The sequence below is a fragment of the Alternaria novae-zelandiae genome, assembly GCF_023758075.1.
Source record: "Alternaria novae-zelandiae strain BMP 2774 chromosome Unknown scaffold_36, whole genome shotgun sequence".
Lineage (NCBI taxonomy): Eukaryota > Fungi > Ascomycota > Dothideomycetes > Pleosporales > Pleosporaceae > Alternaria > Alternaria novae-zelandiae.
The window spans coordinates 148845-166017 of NW_026056996.1; the positions used below are offsets into that span (position 1 = coordinate 148845).

Sequence of the window (17173 nt, forward strand, 5' to 3'; positions counted from 1 at the left end):
ATGCGCGTGCGCACCCCATGGATTGAAGCCTTGCGCCAACAGCAGTCAGAGGGGAAACAATCTACGGAGCCTTCAGGAAAGCCCGAAGTACCCAAAGATCGCAAGCTGACAGGCAAACGTATGAGCGAGAGCTACCATTCGGTTGTACTCCCGCTGGCTCAGGACCCATGGATCCTCGACACATATCTTAACGCCTCAGGGCATATACGGCTCGGAACTATCTTCATGGATCTCGATGCTCTCTCCGGCATCATTGCGTAAGCGTTCAACAGCTACGCGTAGTAGCTGACCGGGTCTGAAAGCTGCAACAGGTACAAGCATACCGGAGACGACGTGACTACTGTTACGGCTAGCTGCGACCGCATTACCATTCACTCCCCACTGACCGAGATATGCGATCTAGAACTATCTGGCCGCGTGACCTATGCGACTGGCAGAAGCAGTCTGGAGATCACGATGCAGGTTGCCAAAGCACCTAAGAAGGGCGAGCAGGCCAAAGACGAGGATGTCTTGATCAACTGCACCTTCACCATGGTCTCCCTAGATCCAGGCACCAAGAAGTAAAGATCAACATAGTGGGTAAGGATTCTGGCAGCTAACTGGTCCGCAGGCCCGTAAACGTCAATCCTCTAATCGTCGAGACGCCCGAAGAGAAACGCCTATATGCTCTCGGTGAGCATAACTCGAAAGTGCGAAAGGAGCGCCGAGATACCTCTTTGCTCAAGCATACGCCGAACGACCTCGAAAGCGACCTCATACACGCCTTCTGGCAAAAGCAGTTGCAGTATCATGGTCAGTCCTATCGCTACCACTTCTCATCCCCCAACTAATAATCCTAGACCCCTACGATGACCTACGCAAACCCGATAACGTTGTCTTTATGGATGCGACGCGTCTCCAGACCGCCACAATCATGCAACCGCAATACCGCAATCGCCATCACTTCATGATCTTCGGTGGCTTCCTCCTCAAGCAGACCTTCGAACTCGCTTTCACTGCTGCCGCAGCCTTCGCACACGCGCGCCCGACCTTCGTTTCCCTCGACCCTTCCACGTTCCAGAACCCAGTACCCGTCGGTAGCATACTGTACCTCACGGCTACAGTCGTATACACAGACCCGCCGCTGATCGGCGCGCCCGACGAAAAGGTCGACGATCAAGCCGAATATACACGAGTGCAGATTAGGATTGACTCAAAGGTGCGGGATGTGGAGCATGGCCACAGCAAGCCGACAGGGCAGTTCAACTACACGTTCACGGTACCGAAGAACATCAGGGTGATGCCAAGGACCTACCAGGAATTCATGATGTATATTGATGCAAGGAGGCGAGCTGAGCAGGTCAAGCGGACACTGGAGGAAGGATACGGTGTCAGCCCGAAGACGGCAGAGGATAGTCTGACAGAGTAAGGCCTCGATGGCATACATCACAGGCAGGAACAAGCAGAAGTCTGGGTCATTGCTATACAGCATGCGATCAGCAGTATATGCTGTAAATAAGCTTATACAAACAGTATTCAACGAGTTGACCAAGGTTTCCCATAATTCCGAACGCCTATCCCAAACAACTCCATCTCGAACAAGGCTTAGAAGCCGGTGAATGCGCCTGCGTGCGCCGATAAGCCAAATCATAAAATGAAAAGGTATAGCGCGTCAAACACAGGCCGAGAACGTGAAAAGGAAAGTACCGCGTGGGATTGATGCTGCATGCAGCATGCACGAGGCTGACTGCACAGGACGTGCATCAACAAGGCGGTGAGCCTCATTCGACCAATAACCCCAAACGCGCACGCGTGCTGTCACAACGCTACGCGCAGTAAGGTCCGCAACATGTTAATCGCCCTGCAGGGCAAGTCAGCTCCATGCCATGTGCTATCGGACGTGGATTCCGTCTCCGCACATCCACTCTACTCCACACATTCACTTACCCTGCATAGGTACCCGCTTGTCTTCCCCGTAAGCCGAAAGAAAACGTGATTCCCTCTCCACCTATAATTCATCCAGCTCAAATTCCAACGCCACATCTTCTGAACAGTCTGTGCAGTAGTAATTCGAGAAGCCGCCGCATTCGATCTTCATCTTGGAACACATGTCGATGGACCAGGCGTCGTAGGAGTAGCCCGAGAGGAGGCGCGAGGAGCAGACTTCGATGCTGTTGGCCCTGTGGGGGTGTTAGTTGGGTTTGAGGTCGAGATAGGAGGGAAGGGAAGGGTAGGAGAAGGGCGTACCAGATATAGTAATCGTGGTTACAGTAATACCACGAGTATGTGTATGAGCACATCTTGAATATAGTACTTTGTTGTTACGGTAGGAGTTGATGGGATAGGTGTTTGTGCTTGGGTATGCTTGCCAGACAAAGCGATGCTGGTCTGGATACTTGTTGTTATGTGTAACGATGCTATACATATACACGTTAGCTGACCGCTTCTTCCCCTGTAGATCTCCCTTGCGTTCGTGGGTTGTGCTTCCGCGGAACATGGAGTGTGGATTCTAGACCCTGCATTGTAGTCGTGGCTCTAACGGAGGTGTATGCGGGATCTTATTGTTTACTTGGTACTCACCTTTCGATGTGTTGCTTCCGAAAAGGAAACCGAGATCGTAAGTCTGAGAGATGTGCTCGTGCCTTTTCGTATCTTGCTTCAAGTCCACTGTTACAACGATGCAGATAGCTTCAGTTCAAACGTTCAAACCCCGGGATATCTCCGCGCTTTTATGCTCATCACCTCTGACTCTTACCAGGAGCTTGGGCCGACGGCTCATTGCAGATACGCCGATATGCTTCATGGCAGTCCCCCGGATTAGCTGATAAGACGAGGCGAGGCGGTGCTTTCCAACCAATCCGACCAACCACATGTTCGTGTCATCCAAGATGGGAAGCCGAGCCGGGGAATAGATCCATGGCCCATGCTCGAAGTTCGGCTATTCTGAGGTCGCGTGGAGAAGGCGGTGGAGGTTCAAGCATGTCAGATCGATGTGGTGCTCAGCTCCTGGCGACGTTCCAGCAGCTATATGAGGGTTTGTAGTTTGAGTCTGTCATCTTGTGGCTACTAGATTGAGTTGTTTGACAAGTCTAGTACTGCATTCTGACGATAGCGAGCGCGAAAGTGTGTCAAGAGACCCCAGACTTTCCTTCTCGCCGACGACCGGTTGGACCCTGCGTCTGCGGGACCTGACCTGCATGCAGGGACCTCAAGCTAGCCGTATCGGTCAGCTTCACTTCTCATTGGACAAGGCAGACCGGGACGAGCAGCTGTAACGGCCTCCGGCCTCGAGATAACGATAGTAAAGCTGCTGAAGATGATTTGTATGACAAGTCAAGTTGTATTTTGAAAGGCTGCTCAGCGAGAAGGTCAGTACTGCGATCCATAAGGATGTCTTGAGTGTTCACGTGACGAACTGCGTGGCCGAGACCGAAGTAGAGGGAATTGGAGATCATACGAGCCAAACTCATTGATAACAACTTTCACGCGATCTTCGTCCCCTCCCGCGTGTTTGATATTCGCAAAATTCTATCCAGATCGTTTCTCGTTGCGGCATCGATCAAAGGCCTCCTGCTTCGGTGAAGTCGGCGGTCTTATCGGCTAGCGTGCGATAGCCGACAATGCCTGGGGTGTCGGCATCGCGCAGTCTTCCAGCTTCCAAGGTTCTCCAGCATCGCGAAATGAAGTCAGCCTTGAACATATGCAGGGATGCACTGCAATGCCGACACTGACCGTGTCACTCGTCAAAGATCACGTGTCGAACCAGCCCCAACGCGCCCTCGATCTCGGTCTCGGTCCTCCCTTCCCAAAACCCGCCGGTCTCGCCAAGCAACATCCAGGAAATCGCCCCGTCTTTCTAGTCGCAGACAAGACGGGGGCATCGCATCGTCATCAAATCCGGCGCCCCGATGGCTGTCGGGCCTGTCGCACCGCAATGCCGAAGGTTTTCGATGGTTTTCGACGTGTATTGCCTGTCTGGGCAATGTTGAGGTCTTGGTCTGACGGTGGTGTCGCATGTCGGGCGGCCGACCCCGAAATTTCACGGGCGTCGGCGGTGTTGGAGGGCCACCGTCGGCCGACGGGCATGCGATGTCTTCGTCTCACTCCTGTGTAGACTGTGTCCATCATGTTCCGGAACTTTGACAATGCCAGCTCCGACCGTCTTAGCATCTCGTCGCACGTCGCCTCACCGTTCCTGCTGCGGTCGGTCTTCTGCCCAGCTAATGTCACACCAAAGACCCAGGTGATCGCTGAAATGCGCGTTCAACCCCCGTTCCGCTGCATCGGCCGACGTCTCTCCACTACAGAATCTCATTTCGCTTGTTTGCAGGATGCGCATAGCTGATGGGTGGAGGTTCAGCAGAGCAACTTTATCCAACCGGTTCGGCGGGAAAGACTGTTCACCGTATACACCCCAAGTATGACCTGGGTCGTCTGGATGAAGCTCTCCCCACGCATCCGTAAGACCGTTGCTACTGACAAGGTCGTCATCTTCCGGAAGAATGCAATTGAAGTCACCGGCGATGATCCCACGACCAGCCGCCCTGAGGTACGACGCACCGATGGAGACTTGACGCGGCCTCATCGACGGATTGATTGGCAGCGAATCCAGGTGGACGTTGACGAGTCGGACACGGGTGGACCCTTTACCGGAGGTGTGCTTGCTCTGAGAGTTAAGGATCAGATCGCAGCACAGCGCGTCGCGTCCAAAACGACTAGGTAATGCGACCCTCCAGATTGCGCCTAGCAAGATACCCTCTGTGGCTAGCCAGAGCTTGGAGACCAGCGTGATGCTGATGAACTTCTGGGTTCCATACGCGGAGGCATCGACATCGCTTATGTACCAGTTTTGCTGTGTCCAGGAATCTTCAAGCAGCGCTGTAAGACCTTCCCTTGATACCTCCTGCAGGAAAACAACGTCTGCAGCGCCTGTAGTCTCTATGGCACGTAGTAATGCAGACATACGAGACTTTGGTAACGGCGCATCGGCGTTTACGTTCCAGCTCACGAGGCGGAATGAGCCCGCCCACTGGTGTTTGATGCCAAGCTGAGTGGCTTCGTCGCTGGCAAATGAAACCCACTGGTCTTGGTCAAAGACATGCCACTTCTGGAAGTTAGGTGTTGCGGCAGCTGCTGGTAAAGGTGTTTGTTGCCACCATGATTGGAGGCGGGTGCGTATTTGCGATAGCATGGTGAGGCAGAGTTCGAACGTGTAGTTATTAAGGTAGTGGTGAAGAGGACGGAGGCTCGGTGGCTTGGAATGTGTTCTCACAAAATGCGAAGAAGCTGTTGTAACATATTGGTGTTGGTTATTACGAGTTAGCGTTGATGTTCTACCAAGGTTGACTGTTCCGTGAATAGGCAGCAGCTTACGTATTATGGTACTTACTATATACCAATAGTTTTTGTGAAGTGCAGCGGTTGGCCGCTACATTAATAGCGGAGCACAACTGAGAGGTGAACGTTACAATTCATCACGTCTACAGCGATGTTCGTGCACCTTTTCTGCACCACTTGAATTGCTCTACATACCAACACCGCTATAGATGTTCGCTAGCCCGAGCCTCTTAACGCCAGCCTCAAACTTAGACTGAACAGCTTCCTTGCCCAGCGCTTTCGTAGCGAACTCCTTGTAGTGCTCTTTTATCTCAGTCGATCAAGAAGTAGGTTTCGTTGACATCTGGAAACTTGGACGCTTCTCCTTTCATCATCCCATGAACGTAACAGCCTGCAATGAGGCGGAATTCCATGAACTTCCTGCTCCCTCGCATTACAAAAGGGACGTCGCAACCTCCAATGACGCTGATAACATCACCCACTCGAACGCCGTTGGGTGCGATACCACAGTGCTTGCGTTTCGTTGTGATGAACCTCCAGCCTGCGATATTCGTTTTCAGTAGCTCTTCATACTGTCTGCCTTTTTCCTGCATCGTCATGACTCCTGTCTGTATAGAGCTGGACGTCTTGGAAATCGGTGCTCTAGACGTACGTAGGTTCAACTGTTTTGCGGATTTGAATCTAGCCTTTTTCAAGCTTTGACGAAACGCTGTGTATGAGTCTTCGATGCTCAGTTCTCCGAGTGAGAGTGCTCCTGCTATAGGAACCTGTACTTTCAGATCATGGCGATACTCTGGTAGTGACTCACTGTGCAGAGCATTGATCATATCGTCGATCTCTGCAAAGTATTTTACCCATTGTTTTGGCCCCTGCCCATTCGAGGTCTTGCTTACTTCAATGATGTCATCGAAAATGCAGCCGTTGACCTCGAGGAAGTCTCGACCGAAGATGTCTCCCCTCACGCCCTTCGACGTGTTGATGTCTTCCTTCACGCCCTTCGACGCGTTGAATATGATGCCACGGTCGTGTAGATCAAGCAGTCTGTCTCTCGGTCTTGCAGTGAGATCTGGAAGCCACGAAGGAAATCGGGTCCTTGCTGTATCTGATCTTCCTGCAATTCCAGCTCTGCGAAGCAAGTGCGCTCCCTTGCCCTGCTTGACGAAGGTTTCGCCGTACTGAACAGCAATTGAGACAAATGGAATTGAACCATACCGAGGCGAAAAGCCGTCTTCGTCACCGTCTGATGCTAGACCTAGCAAAGCAAAGAAGTGGTCGCGCTTGAGAGTCGATTGCATGTAATGAAACTTATCCAGCAACGTGAAGAGACTGAAGCGACGTTGTCGTGTTTCCAGTTCTCGCAGGCTCGAAAGCGTAGAAAATGGCGCCCAGGAAGCTGTAATGTCATTTGGCAAGTGTGGCTTCTGTTGCACTATCTCCATGGCGAGATGGATATCCTCCCAATCTACTATCCATTTACCGCAAACAAATGTGACGGTAAGGGAAGCGACGGCTTCTTGTACAATCCAAGCTCGTCTGAACCACGTTCGGTCAAACAGAACTTTGATGTCCTGCCAAATAGGATCTTCTAAGCGTGGCTTAGACTCATGTTGCCAGGATTCTGGGACCTTCTTCAGCTCTTTGGGCCATTCCTCTGATTTGTCGAGCTTAGCCCTGATCTGTAGCAAGGTTTCAATAGCATCATCGCTGCGCCGATCTGAGCCAAGGAATGCTATAGTCCGGCTGGCTTGTTGGAAGATCTGAGGTAACAACCGTATCTGCTGTATCTTTTCGCTGTCATCAATTTGATTGATACAGATCGCATCGATCCAGAAGACTGCAGCATTTTGTTTTCCTCGCAAGGTCAGGATGGCCTTGTGAAGAGACCCCCAGATCTTCAAGACTCCACTTTCCGTAAAGATCTCTCTTTCTTTTTTCCTTTCGCCCCATTCATAAGAAAGTGCACGGAAATTCCCACCGTCTTTGATAGACGGCACGGTGAGTAACATGCCACGGATGTGTTCAGACTGCTGTCCTGGAAAGAGTAGGAATAACCGTATCTCTCCTCTCGCGAGACGAACATACTGGTAAGGAAGTTGAACATCTGATATGACTGTGGGCCATAATTTTGTTTGAGGGTTGATTCCAGTGGTGGGTAAATCGGCTGTGGTTGTGGGATGCGAATCGGAAACCATCAATGCACGACCTGTTCCCGGGGACAGTTTGTCGGAGGGGTTGAAGTCTTTGATCATGGTACGAAATTTAGTTTCTCCCGGAAAGACGAGACGATTCGATGTCATGAGCCCCCAGGGGTCCACAAATACTTCGAAGGTTGGCTTGGAATAGACGTCGCTTATGTGAAAAAGAAGCATGATGTGCCTATCAAGCAGTCCGTTACTAGACTCGAGGCGGCAGTTCTGCATCTGAGGAACAATCAGCACCCAACACAAGTCAAAGTGCGGTATGGATATTGATGCGGGTCAAGACTTACTCTCCTGAGTTGGGCCGTGCTCCATACAAACGGATCGCTTCTGTTTCCACCAGATACGGCAATCTCGATACAAAAGGAAGGATGAGGCAACGTCCGAAGCTCAGCTACGTCAAGCCCTCTTCGCAGTAGAAATTGCACCATCTCGCCTGAGACCTGCTCATCTGCAAGAGTGAATGGCGATGGATCCCACATTGGATTAAACTCCCACATTGACATTGGTTCAAACTCACTCAAACCGGCTCTCACTCGAAGTTCGCTCGTCCAATGAAACTCAGGGTAGTATGTGCCCTTCAACTCGGTCTTGAAAGTCTCAGAAAGGAGCTTTTCGCCATAGTACTCAAGGTGTCTGTTCGGATCCAAGGTCTGCATAACCAGAAATTTACCTTGCGCGTCGATGGGATTGCTAGGTTCCTCGTGTTCCACTTCCGTGAGTTTCAACAGTGGTAAACGTCGATCAGATGTTTCAGAGTCACTTCCAACTTTGTTCTTCTTGCCGCGTCGCGATCTACCAGACCGGTTTCGTGAGCGAGGATCGGATTTCCAAGCTCTTCTTGCATTATCTTCGGACTCAGAACCGTCCCCTGACTCTGAAGAAGTGGAGTAAATCCGACTAATCCCAGTTCGACGAGCATGACGTTGTTTTGTAGGGGGATATGCGCTGTCTTCTGATGTTGCGTTAGCAGGGCTACGGGAAATGGAAGCCTAGTAACAGAATGTTTCTGCCTACCTTGCTTGCTGTCGTGACCTAAATATCCAGCATCGGCGAAAGCGCTGTGAATTCTATCTGTACGGCTCTCGTTTATGGCTGCGTCAAGTAGACGTAAGCTAGTACTGTCTTTGATACCACAATGTTCGGCCATTGTATCCAGAAGGGGAAAGAGACGTCGTTGATGTATCGAATCTTTGCTGGTAGTGAAGATGTGCAAATCTTTGCCCCCGGATACGACCCGGAATGCGATCTTGGCTTCTCGGGCGTGCCCGACATATTCCGGCCCAGCCATGTATCGAAAGATGTATCTCTCAACGATCCTAGGAGCGACCATGACAACAGCATTTTCGAGTTGTATGCGGATGTTATCTCGGTCATGAAGATCCTGGGGTATCAAGCTAGAGACTGATTAGATTTCATTCTGTGCAATAAAGTACTGTAGGTGACGTACTCTACGAAGAAGCTGGTAGAACGCTTTTGGAAAAATCGAGTATCTCGAGCAGAGTAATGTGTTTCACCGGACGGGAAAACCTTCCTTGTACAGAGTTCGGAGAGTTTCCGTGTCTCTAGGTTCAACGCACCCAACAGGGTATTCAGCTTTTTTAAATCCGATGCCGTGATAGCCAGAAGTGGTGCAACACCTTCAAAACTTTTCTTAAAGATGGCATGATCAGCTATGAACCATGTCTGGTCTTCAGCGGATGCTAAGTCGCAAGGGCCCTGTCGCTGTACGCGGCCACGGACAGGAAATATGGTGCGATGACCCAGGGGTTTGACAGCTAGTCTTACTTTGATGGGCGATATAGTGTCTAGCGATGTGCTGATACGAATGAGTAAGTCCAAGATCTGCTGCAATGGCCACAAAGTACTGATAGAGGAGGTCTGCTTGATAAGAGCGCTGATATCGTCTGTGGCGCTGCTCAACAGCCACAGAAACATAGTCCTGCATCCCGGATATCTTCGCAGAACTTCGTCTTGATTTCTCATGGCCTTTTGGATCGTCCACCAGGTAGGCTCATCGCCGCGAGTAGCTCGTCGGCCCATGTAGATCAGGGAGCCATCTTCAAAGGCTAAACTACAAATCCATCAGTACAACGACGTTGGATGGATCGGCATTTGGCTCGTGACATACTGTACTGCATTCTCATCATTCAGGAAGCGCGATTGAATCTGTTCATATAGATAGGCAAGTATGTCGTGTTCCGGTGATGCCTGATGGCTCACAGCCTGCAAAGAAATCAGATAGTAATGAAGATCGTTCGTGACGGCGACGCCAAAGCATGCCAGTCTACGTCTCAGGGTGCCATCTCTGGAGTTTCCTATCTGCAGATATCCCAGTGGAATATCCATGGCGTCCACGTACGTATCCAGGTCTGGAAGGACCATCTCACGTAACGGTACTTGACCTGAGCGACCCATGACTTTGACCGCTCCAATCTCTTCTAGAAGACCCTTGTTTGCGGTAATTGCATCATGCGACTTTTGCTGCTCGGCACTCAACTCAAGCCACTCCGCATAGGTAGTCCAATGTTCGTTGAGGAGTTGCAACACGTCTGCAAGCAAGCACACTCTGAACAAGAACTTGAACTCTTTAGACAAACGATATCTATCCCCAAAGATGCCCTTATGTATGGACACCAAACGTGGTATGGCTGAAAGGTGCAGCGTCTTGATCATATATTGTCGCCAAGATTGCAATGCACTCGACTTCGATCCGTCTGTCTGCCGATTAGAACGTCTTTGAAAGATAAAGTCGAAGTCACGCGACAAATCTGTATAGTCGTCATGGATCGTTCGAGCCGCAGGAGCCGTATGTTGAAATTGGCGCAAGGTGGGAGATTTGGTCAGAAGGATTTGTCCATCCATAAGGCTGTCTTCAGCAAAGAACTCGTCATCAATGTCGAAAACAAGCTCTGCTTGACCTGAAAACTCGAAGTCATGCTCGTAGAGTGGGAAATCAGTCTCGTCAACCTCGGTCACAAGACCAGTGGTTGGAGTGCTAAGATGTAACACTGAATATGTCGCAAATGGACTGCCAAGGCTGTCTGCTAGTTGCACCGCTTCGTTTGAGGTTGGAGCAAGGAAATAGTTGTCGTGGACGCTTGAGAATCTATTCCGAAGTTTGTTGAAGACTCTGGCCATCGCAGAATCTGCATCGCATTCCCCTCGGATGTATGTCTGCGAACCCTTGCATCGTCCACCATCTGAAGTGGCGAACCACAGGTCTACTGTTATCCAATCAGGAGGTGTCCACGAAGATTTGAACAAATAAATCGCGTGAGAGATGAGTTCGGCCCTAGTGAACCTTTCCGGGTGAAATGATGTCGAAGCATGGGCATCTGCGATGTGCTGACATAGACGGCCGCTGTCAATTTGCACAATCCCCAGAGCTTGTAGAAGAGTCTTCCTACTATGGATTCGAGACACCGCTGGGTCAACGATGGATAGCCCAATGCTACGGGGAAAATTTGCTGGGTCAAGATCATCTGCGAAGAACACCGGTGCGGACTGGCTTGAGGTCCATGTGCCATCGTGCAATGATATGATAGGAAGGCGTACCAGCCTTTTCCTCAATTCTCCATTTTGCGTAAGCGGAAGTAAGGCTTTCGAAAGTTCTTGGTGCCAGGTGCTGTTCTGCGTACGGAATAACGACGCATCATTCTCAATCATCGTTGTGAGGTCTTCCAAGAAATCAGTATCGCTCATCGCTGATACTCCGAGGGATAAGACTGATTCGATAGTCCATTGAGGGTACTGGGCTGAGAGATACTTGCTTGCTGTCTCTGGACAAAGAGTGAAGGGTTTACCAGAAGAGTCTGCGTACTTGTCCGGATGAACATAGACAAGACTAGACGGCCTCGCCATTGAAGCTGCAGAAGATTCCAAGACGCTTTCGCAATGTAGCCGCGTTGATATGGTATGCCTAGCAGGCAAGAAGAAGCAGGAAACGTCGCTGTTTGGAACGTAGAATGGCCAGGAGTATTTTAGAGGTCCTCCATTGAAGTGGCCGACAGCTGCTAAGAACCCGTCTGCTAAGCCGTCTCGAAGCCTTTGGTTCCACGGCAGAGACTCATCAATGTTCGAACGGCTTGCTGTAAGAATGAAATCACCGTTCAGCAAGAACTATCATCGGCGATTAACGGACCGATCCTATATCCAAAAGCGGGGTATAATTACCTTCAAGCCATACTCTCGGATGGGGAGTAGTGCGAATACTTGTTGACGAGCTGGCATTGGTTCATCAGAGAGACTTATGATTGGCAACGCAAAGCTAAGGGCCGATGACGACATATGTAGCCTTCTTGGGTCTGGAGGGAGATCTTTGACGTGGTGCTCAAATGTCGCAAAGTGCTGTTGAGTACTACCAGTGTCCAATGTCGTTGTTGTGTTCATCCCGTCCGATCTAATTTCTTTGAGAATATCTTGTGACCACTCGTAACCATCGTTTTCAAGGACCTTGATACATACTCTCCTCACTCTCCGTAAGAACAGCAAAAGACGAGGGTCGAAGTCTTTCAACTGTATGACCAATTCTTCCTGATTGTACTCCTCCGCCAATTTGAGAAAGAACGATGTCACACCAGGGATGACCGGTCTCGGAAAGTCAGCCCACACGGGGGCTATCATACCAAGCCTTTGGTATTTCTCAAATTTGAACCTGTATTGGCGGGACGATATCCAGACTTCATCCGCAATACGGTAGACGCTTTTAAAGCCAATGCCTTTCTCTCCGGTGTAGCCATGAGAATGTTTGCTGCCGCTTTTGGTGCTGTGGCGGACAGTTGATATTGCCTCCACATGGTTTGCTTTGAATCCGTGCTCGTTGCAGTCCACGCGAAGCCCACCGGGCTCGAACGTGAAAGTAAGAGTCGGCAATATGTTTGCATCGTAACGGTTGTCATCTGCATTTTGCAAAAGCTCCAAAATGCAATGCGTCGATTGTTCGTACAGATCGGATGAGGTCCTAGGCACTTGAGTAAACCAGAACTGGACCAAGGAATGCTCAAATCTTACATATAAAGTAGACTAGTCACTATCTCTGCTAGCTCTTCATGCGCGACGGTGCTATGCTTGACTCGAATAGTCTCGATCAGCTGTCGCGCCGCATGTTCCTGCATCGCAAGCGGTGTTCCCTCAGCCAGCGAAGACATCGAACCTGGTTATTGCAATTTGTTGTTGTATGATGCTCAGCCTTGTGCATACCTAGGTAGCTCAAGCCGGTAAAATTCCGCGGCAGCGTCGCAAGGTACAAGCCTGTGGAGCGTGTGAGAAATACAGCTGAGTGCGACAAGAAAAACGGGTGACGAGCACGATCTATAGTCTAGACTCAGTATCCGGCGATGGGGCTGCCTCAGACGGGCTGTCAGGCATCGTGGCGCTTTCCAAGCTTCCGGTGAACCGCCCATCTCGTGTTCAGCTGTGGTGAGCATCCAATGATGGTTTGCCCCACGCCCACCGATAACATCAGCTACGACTGCTCCTTTCGTGATTGACGGGAGATGCGGAGTGCGTATCTACGCCTAGTCTGCATGCGTACGGTAATGGATGTGGCAAATGCACATTTGCGGAAATGCAGAAGTCTACTCGAGGTGGCCGGCGTGTATTTATGAGCCTGATGCGCGAGAAGGGGGTATTGGACCAAAGGTATCTTCACCTCCAGAGAATTCAGCCGGTGTGTAGAAGGCTCAAGCGCTGAGCCAGCCTCGCCGACGTCATCACTTACGATCTCTTGGCGGCCGCGACTGGCGACATTTCGACATGGACTATCATCTTTAACGTCATTATTCAATTTTGAATTAAATCACCTTCTCTGGTCTGAGTCTTGTAGGTATGCTATGGCAACTTTGCTTTTCGACAACGAATTGCGACAAAATGTGGTGCGGCTGGCGCTGGGAAGTTACGACCAGATCAGCCGGCCGGGGTTTGTACAGGTGCCTTGATTCTTGGGGCCAAAAGGCCCAGCAGCAATCCTTCGCGCAGGCAGCATGTTTCGATGCAAGAGCTTGAAACTGCCTACTAACTACATTCCGCCACATCTTCTTACCCGAATCTCGCTTCCCCCACACTAGCGCGGATGCGACGGAAGTTGGTGGCCTGAGCGTGCATCAGGGGGATGCGCGCATCGACGTTCTGATCCATGGATCACCTCCTACAATTCTCACGTTGCGCGTCCGCCATGTTTGCGACTGCTACGCATTCGTTGTTGGTGTTGTTTCCCCACGCGCTCCGTTTTGCTGCGGGTCCCCTGCCACCGCCCCCGAGCTCGTGCGTCATAAATATGACATCCCTATCCCGCCTCTACTACGATGCGACACAACTTGAGGCCATTGTTACTTGGTGTATGCGCGAACAATGCTACCATCGTCACCATGTACCTGCTAGGCGGCACCTTGACAGGTGTAAGGGTCTGCTTATCTCTTGCTCCATAATCTGATGCTTTCCAGGGCATGTCATTCCTTCCATCATCCAAGCCACTGGTCGAGCAGGCGGTCGATGGAAAATTCCATGGGGAAGTATCCGATAGCATCGGTGGGTAGGAAGTCGATCCAGTCACTCAAGGGGCCACGAGGATCGATCATGCTCACGGCTTTGACGAATTCCCAAGACTCTGGATACCAGCCTGCTGCCTCCCAGTCGATGATAGACGACACTCGAACGACCTTATGTTCAGTGTGCATCACCTCAACCTGCACTGGAATAGCCTGGCTAACCTCCAGAATCACCATGTTATTTCGGGGGTGCAAGTCACCATGAGTCATAACAATACGATGATCGTCCTTCATAGAGCTCCGAAGCATCTCAACACATGGCGTTACTGTTTTATTGGGGTGCTGGAGAAGGAAGTCGTTGAATTCCGCTTCGGTGCGTAGAGGTGCTGAGCTTATGCGTTGATTTCTCCTCAGATCTTTGCATAATCCAGACGTAAAACTCCCTAGACGTACACCGGATCCAGAGTCCTCGGCGGTAGGAGTGCGGAGGAGCCGGAACAAAGAATTTAGCTGCTCCTGTACGGATGTCTTTTGCGTAGTGGAGAGATCTGGCCAGACGCTTTCAAGTGTAGTGCCTGTTGCTCGGGACATGAACAGACAAGTCCTTTGGTCACTACGTAAAACGCCTAGGCAGTGGGGAATCGGGAGCTTCGGCACGTGTGTGGCAACGTATTGTATATTATCGATATGATCAGGATCAAGAGACTGGGCGACTTTGACTACATGGCTCGGCCCGAGCTCGATGACGAAGGTGTCGTGGAGCTGAAATAGGATCTTTCCACCGCGTATTAACTGGTTGAATGCAGCCGCCATTTCTTTGGGTATATGGTTGAGCACTTCATCGCACTCTGATGCTGGATGCACCAGATTCAGCACCGATTGGTCTAAAGAGTGAGTGACTTTGACGGAGCCATCCACTAGCAGGTCCAGCAGCCCAGTCGCAACGGAGGGCTGGTGATCATCATTGTGCGACTCATCAACTGGGGATGAGTTAAACGCTTCGGCGAGCTCATCGACCAGACGAGGATACGCTGTTGATTCTCGCTTCAAGACTTCAGAAATATCTGCAGCAGGGTCGTGGCTCACCATTGAAGTCAATTGGCTGAGCGTGGCTTCATTGGCTAAACTTCGCGCCTCTCGAACGGCGACATGGGTGGCGGTAAGCTTTGGATCCTCTGAGTCTGCTGCGTGTGGCATGTTGAGCGTCCTGAAGTTGTAGATAACGACCTCGGAAGTTTGGACTTTTCCTTGCGGAGGTGAAGGTTCATTGAGAGCCGGGCGTGTCACGAGGTTTACGGGGAAGCCGAGGGGCGCCAAGCCACTAGCGTTTCCCCACACTAGCGCGGATGCGACGGAACCTTGGAATTTGCGGCCTCAGCGTGTGTCACGGGGATTTCGCGCATCGACGTACTGAACCATGGATCACCTTACTTCCCACACTTCTCATTTTGCGTGTTCAACATATGCATCATATGCGACTGTTACCCACATTTTGTTGTTGTTGTTTCCTCAGGTCGACTGCCAGGTGTCACCGCCTCCCGAGGTCATGCGTCATGCGTCATGAATACAACATCCTTCACCCCGCGTCTCGATACTAAACGAAAGGCAATGCCACTACAGGAGCATCGCGTGTTAGATGCACCACAGCTCGGAATCTTTCATGAATAATCCTCGCATTCTCACGACGAACGACAAAAGCGATACAACTTTGGGCCATTGCTACCTAGGTTCCTGGTCTACGTCAGATCAATGCAGTCATCGTCACCTTCTGCCTGCTGAGCGGTAGCTTATAGGAACCTACGCAGGAGTAGCGGCCTTCTTAGTACACTGACACACGACACAGTTCGAAGAGAAGTCAAGTACCGACACCATTGTGATTGGGCCCTAATAGTCTTATTCCGAGCCCAGGATGCAGCGACAGAGCCTGTTCATACGTTCCTAAGGGGGTAGCTGACCATGTCAAGATGGCTAATTCCAAGCCATGTAGTAGTCGCGACGTGTTCTGGGCAGAGGCGCGAAGTCTAGAGTAAGTGTTTCAAAGGTACCGGAGAGCTTGGCCAATCACGAGTCCATATCGATATGAGGTACAACATCGCGGAATCTGGGGTAATTACCAGGTGTGTATGGGTAAAGGGCGATTACGAACGAAATCACGAGCCCAATATCCCGGTCGTTGGTCACTACAAGACAGACATAATGTGCTCATCGCTTCCCGTTTTGAGAAGTTCTTGGGCCCATCGACAGCAACCCGTCCCGTCACGCAGAGATGCGACTCTCCAGTATCGCAATACAAGGCTTCTTTACCACCGCTGTCCATGCCCACGGCCGAATAACCCAAATCACGACATCTAGCGGAGAGATACACGAAGGCTGGGATCCCGCTTCCTCGGACGATCTTATACCTCCGCTTCCACTTGCGGCATGGTCCGCATCAAATCTCGGCAACATATACGTCCCACCCTCGCAGTTCAACAACTCCAACATCGCCTGTCACTACAACGCTATACCAGGCGCTCTCCATGTCAACACCACCGCCGGTGACGAGCTGAAGCTACAATGGAACGAGTGGCCAGTATCGCACGTCGGTCCCGTCATGACGTACCTGGCGGACTGCGAGGGTAGCTGCACGAGCAGGACAAGTGAAGATCTGGCATGGGTGAAGATCGATGAGCTTGGATGGCTGAACAGCACAGGCTGGGATACATTGGATCTCGGTGGCACGTGGGCAGCGGATGTGCTCATTGCGAATGAGTATTCTTGGATGGTCGAGATACCGGAAAGACTCGCGGAGGGGTACTATGTGTTGCGACATGAGATCATCGCGTTGCATGTTGCGGAGAACCTAGATGGCGCCCAGGCATATCCACAGTGTGTCAACTTGCGCGTTGCACGGAAGTCGAGTGAAGAGGGGAAGAAGCTAGTTGGTGGTATTCTGGGAAAAGAGTTATATGGCATGAAGGATGAAGGTATACTAGTAGACGTACATCGGAAGCTTGCTGGGTACAGGATTCCGGGGCCGAAGCTATGGGAAGATGCGACACGTGTACGCCAGCCTAATCAATGATGCTGCATTCATTTCATGCTGGGAGCGAGTCGACTTCCAGCTTACTCGAAATATTCGACTCACCCAAAGGATCATATGATGAGTTCTCGAGGTATCTTACCAGCAAT

At 51.0% G+C, this 17173-nt stretch overlaps 6 protein-coding genes across 6 annotated transcripts; 2 read left to right on the forward strand and 4 right to left on the reverse strand.

Moving 5' to 3' along the window:
- On the forward strand, positions 1-1408 carry J4E88_010622 (uncharacterized protein; the record flags this gene model as incomplete). Its single annotated transcript, XM_049404213.1, has 4 exons — positions 1-257; positions 312-560; positions 611-792; positions 840-1408. 4 exons carry the CDS (start codon positions 1-3, stop codon positions 1406-1408), a joined length of 1257 nt encoding a protein of 418 aa, XP_049250055.1.
- Positions 1409-1987: 579 nt separating this feature from the next.
- Positions 1988-2279, reverse strand: J4E88_010623 (uncharacterized protein; the record flags this gene model as incomplete). Its single annotated transcript, XM_049404214.1, has 2 exons — positions 1988-2159; positions 2227-2279. The coding sequence occupies 2 exons, from the start codon at positions 2277-2279 to the stop codon at positions 1988-1990; spliced, it is 225 nt and encodes a 74-aa protein (XP_049250056.1).
- A 1886-nt stretch (positions 2280-4165) lies between these two features.
- Positions 4166-5170, reverse strand: J4E88_010624 (uncharacterized protein; the record flags this gene model as incomplete). The annotated part of the gene is made up of 1 exon (XM_049404215.1): positions 4166-5170. One exon carries the CDS (start codon positions 5168-5170, stop codon positions 4166-4168), a length of 1005 nt encoding a protein of 334 aa, XP_049250057.1.
- Positions 5171-5627: 457 nt separating this feature from the next.
- Positions 5628-7322, reverse strand: J4E88_010625 (uncharacterized protein; the record flags this gene model as incomplete). Its single annotated transcript, XM_049404216.1, has 1 exon — positions 5628-7322. One exon carries the CDS (start codon positions 7320-7322, stop codon positions 5628-5630), a length of 1695 nt encoding a protein of 564 aa, XP_049250058.1.
- Positions 7323-13975: 6653 nt separating this feature from the next.
- J4E88_010626 (uncharacterized protein) lies at positions 13976-15199 on the reverse strand (the record flags this gene model as incomplete). The annotated part of the gene is made up of 1 exon (XM_049404217.1): positions 13976-15199. One exon carries the CDS (start codon positions 15197-15199, stop codon positions 13976-13978), a length of 1224 nt encoding a protein of 407 aa, XP_049250059.1.
- Positions 15200-16268: 1069 nt separating this feature from the next.
- On the forward strand, positions 16269-17066 carry J4E88_010627 (uncharacterized protein; the record flags this gene model as incomplete). Its single annotated transcript, XM_049404218.1, has 1 exon — positions 16269-17066. The coding sequence occupies one exon, from the start codon at positions 16269-16271 to the stop codon at positions 17064-17066; it is 798 nt and encodes a 265-aa protein (XP_049250060.1).
- Between the last annotated feature and the right edge of the window lie 107 nt (positions 17067-17173).